The sequence below is a fragment of the Gekko japonicus genome, unplaced genomic scaffold (genome assembly GCF_001447785.1).
Source record: "Gekko japonicus isolate JY-2015 unplaced genomic scaffold, Gekko_japonicus_V1.1 scaffold864, whole genome shotgun sequence".
Classification (NCBI taxonomy): Eukaryota; Metazoa; Chordata; class Lepidosauria; order Squamata; family Gekkonidae; genus Gekko; species Gekko japonicus.
The window spans coordinates 118,241-120,875 of NW_015166449.1; the positions used below are offsets into that span (position 1 = coordinate 118,241).

Below are 2,635 nucleotides of genomic sequence, written 5' to 3' on the forward strand. Positions count from 1 at the left end.
GGAGGGGGCCCCGCGGGCGGGAAGCAGCGCGGCGGGAAGCGCGAGGGGAACGGCGGCGGCGGCGGCTGCGACATCGCGGGGGCGGCGAGGCCTAGGCCGAGAAGCCGAGCGGTGGTGGCGGTGGTCGCCCCCCGCAACGGCCACTTCCGGTTAGGAGAGGAAGTAGGACGAAGCGACAGTGGCCCCTGCCGGGTCGGAGGAGCGCACGGCCCCGTTCTGGCTAACGAGCTGAACAGGAGGAGGATTAGGGTGGGACTATTAGGGGGGTTTTGGCAAAACGGACTGCACCATTGTGTACTGCGGGGAGGGGGGAACGCTATTGCCTGTTGAAGCGGCAGGACGAGGTGGGAGTCCCGTTGCCACCTTGGAGACCACCGACGTTTGATTCGCGTGCATGCACACTTCTTCAGATACGACAGTGTGTGTGTCTACACGATGCGCATGGAAGCTTGTACCCAGAATAAAGCTTTGTTGGTCTTACAAGGTGCCACCGGACTCAAAACTTTGTTCTGCCGCTTCACTCAGACAGGGCTACCCACCTCAATCTATCCCCTTAATGCATGCATTTTAAAAGGGGTCATTTCGTAGAAAAAGAGGTGCAGCTCATTAGCATAACTTATTTGCATATGCCACACCCCCTGACATCACCGGAAGTGTGTCAGAAGGCAACACCCACCGCTCAGGCTCCACTGGACTGTTTTGGATTGCTAGCTGTGGGGGGGACGTGCAGATCTGCAAAGGGGGTCTTGTGCCGGAAGGGGGGGGGGGGGGCTCTGCAACTTACCTGGCTGCTTCTTGCTCCTCTTGCTGGGAGCAGTGGGCAGGGCTTGTTGCATGTGCCCGGCCCCTGGGCTCCTTACTGTCGGAACTCTGCTCCTGTGCGTTCCCGCAGGAAATGACCCCTGCATTTTAAAAGGAAAGATACTATGGTGTAGTGAGTTCAGGCTGGTGGCCATGTTGGTCCAAAGCAAAAGAACACCTTTAAGACCAACAAGGTTTAATTCTGTGCGCGCGCAACGTGCATGCACACTATGTATCTGTTATGTAGCCTCTGTAGTGCTATGTTGTATCTTATGTAGCGTGCATGCCCACGAAAGCTTATACCCAGAATCAAACTTTGTTGGTCTTAAAGGTGTCACTGGACTCAAACTTTGTGGTGTAGTGGTTAGTGTCAGACTAGGATCTATGAGAACTCAGATTCAGCTCTCTGCACAGTTGTGGAAACTTGTTGGGTGACCTTGGGCCAGTCACACACGCTCAAGACCTGACCTACCTCACAGGATTGTTATGAGGCTAAAATGCAGGAGAAGATAACATGTCTTAAGCCTCTCTGGGTCTCCATTTGGGAGAAAGGTGTGGTATAAATGACATAAAGCTCCATGCTACTCCAAGAACAACCTCAACAAGCAGTTGGAGGCCAGGTTAAGATACTTTTCTCAAGGTAACAACAGAGTATCAAGCATGCCTTTGATAGTTATCCCACTGAAGAAAAAATGATCCTTTAACAGGACCATGGGTCATTTCCTGCGGGAGCGCACAGGAGCGGAGCTCCGGCAGTAAGGAGCCCAGGGGGCAGGCACATACAACAAGCCCCGCCCCCTGCTCCCAGCAGCCCTCAATTGGGCCACGAGGTGCAAGAAGCAGCCAGGTAAGTTGCAGAGCCCCCCCATCCCGCCTTCAGGTACAAGCTCTCCCTCCTCTGTGAGGACAGATCTGTGTGTGTCCCCCCCCAATAGCTAGCAATCCAAAACAGTCCAGTGGCACCTTTAAGACCAAGTTTTATTCAGGTACAAGCTCTTCCTCCTCTGTGAGGGCAGATCTGTGCCCCCACCCCATAGCCAGCAATTCAAAACAGTCCAGTGGCCCCTTTAAGACCAAGTTTTATTCAGGTACAAGCTCTCCCTCCTCTGTGAGGACAGATCTGTGTGTCCCCCCCCCCAATAGCTAGCAATCCAAAAGAGTCCAGTGGGGACCTCAGCGGGGGGGGTTGCCTTCTGACACACTTCCGGTGATGTCAGGGGGTGTGGCGTATGCAAATGAGCTCCTGCACCTCTTTTTCTACGAAATGACCCCTGGGGACTAACACCATTTTATAATGCGGTTTGGTCTGCTTGCTTGGGAATGAACTCTTGGGCCCTAGGAGCTGGCGGAACAGCCGGAAGCTTTCAGAAGCAGTTTCAGTCAGCTGAGCACAGCTCTTATCAGTAGGCAAAGACCCCAAGAACGTGGGGAAATATTCTTAGACATGCACAGCACACTACAAGCTAGGCGAGCAAACTTCCTGCAGACGACTGGATGCACTGAGCTGCCGCGCTATGTAACTGGTGGAATGGAAGAGATGTAGAGATGACATAAGCTGGGGTATAAATGTATCATAGCATCATGGAGAAGAAGGGAGAAGAATGCTTTTATAACTTTTGAAGTTAGGAAGAATTCTTTGGCCATGGCACAATCACGCTGTATTGGAATGTTTTCACTGCTTCAGTGTGACTAATGGATTAAGAACCCCTCGTTCGAGAACCAAATATTCCCACTAGCATCCGCAATGGCTGAGTCACAGCCTTTTTAAAAAGGAGCAGCTAGCCTTTTACTCTAATCACCTACTGTGGAGAAATCCCCCCCCCCCCCCTGTTTT

General features: G+C 52.7%; 1 protein-coding gene across 1 annotated transcript in view; it reads right to left on the reverse strand.

Moving 5' to 3' along the window:
- Positions 1–74, reverse strand: part of PDCD7 (programmed cell death 7) — a 9,377-nt gene extending 9,303 nt beyond the window's left edge. Inside the window, exon 1 of the mRNA XM_015412011.1 lies at positions 15–74. Coding sequence (XP_015267497.1) covers positions 15–74 — 60 coding nt within the window. The remainder of the gene's footprint in view (positions 1–14) is intronic.
- Between the last annotated feature and the right edge of the window lie 2,561 nt (positions 75–2,635).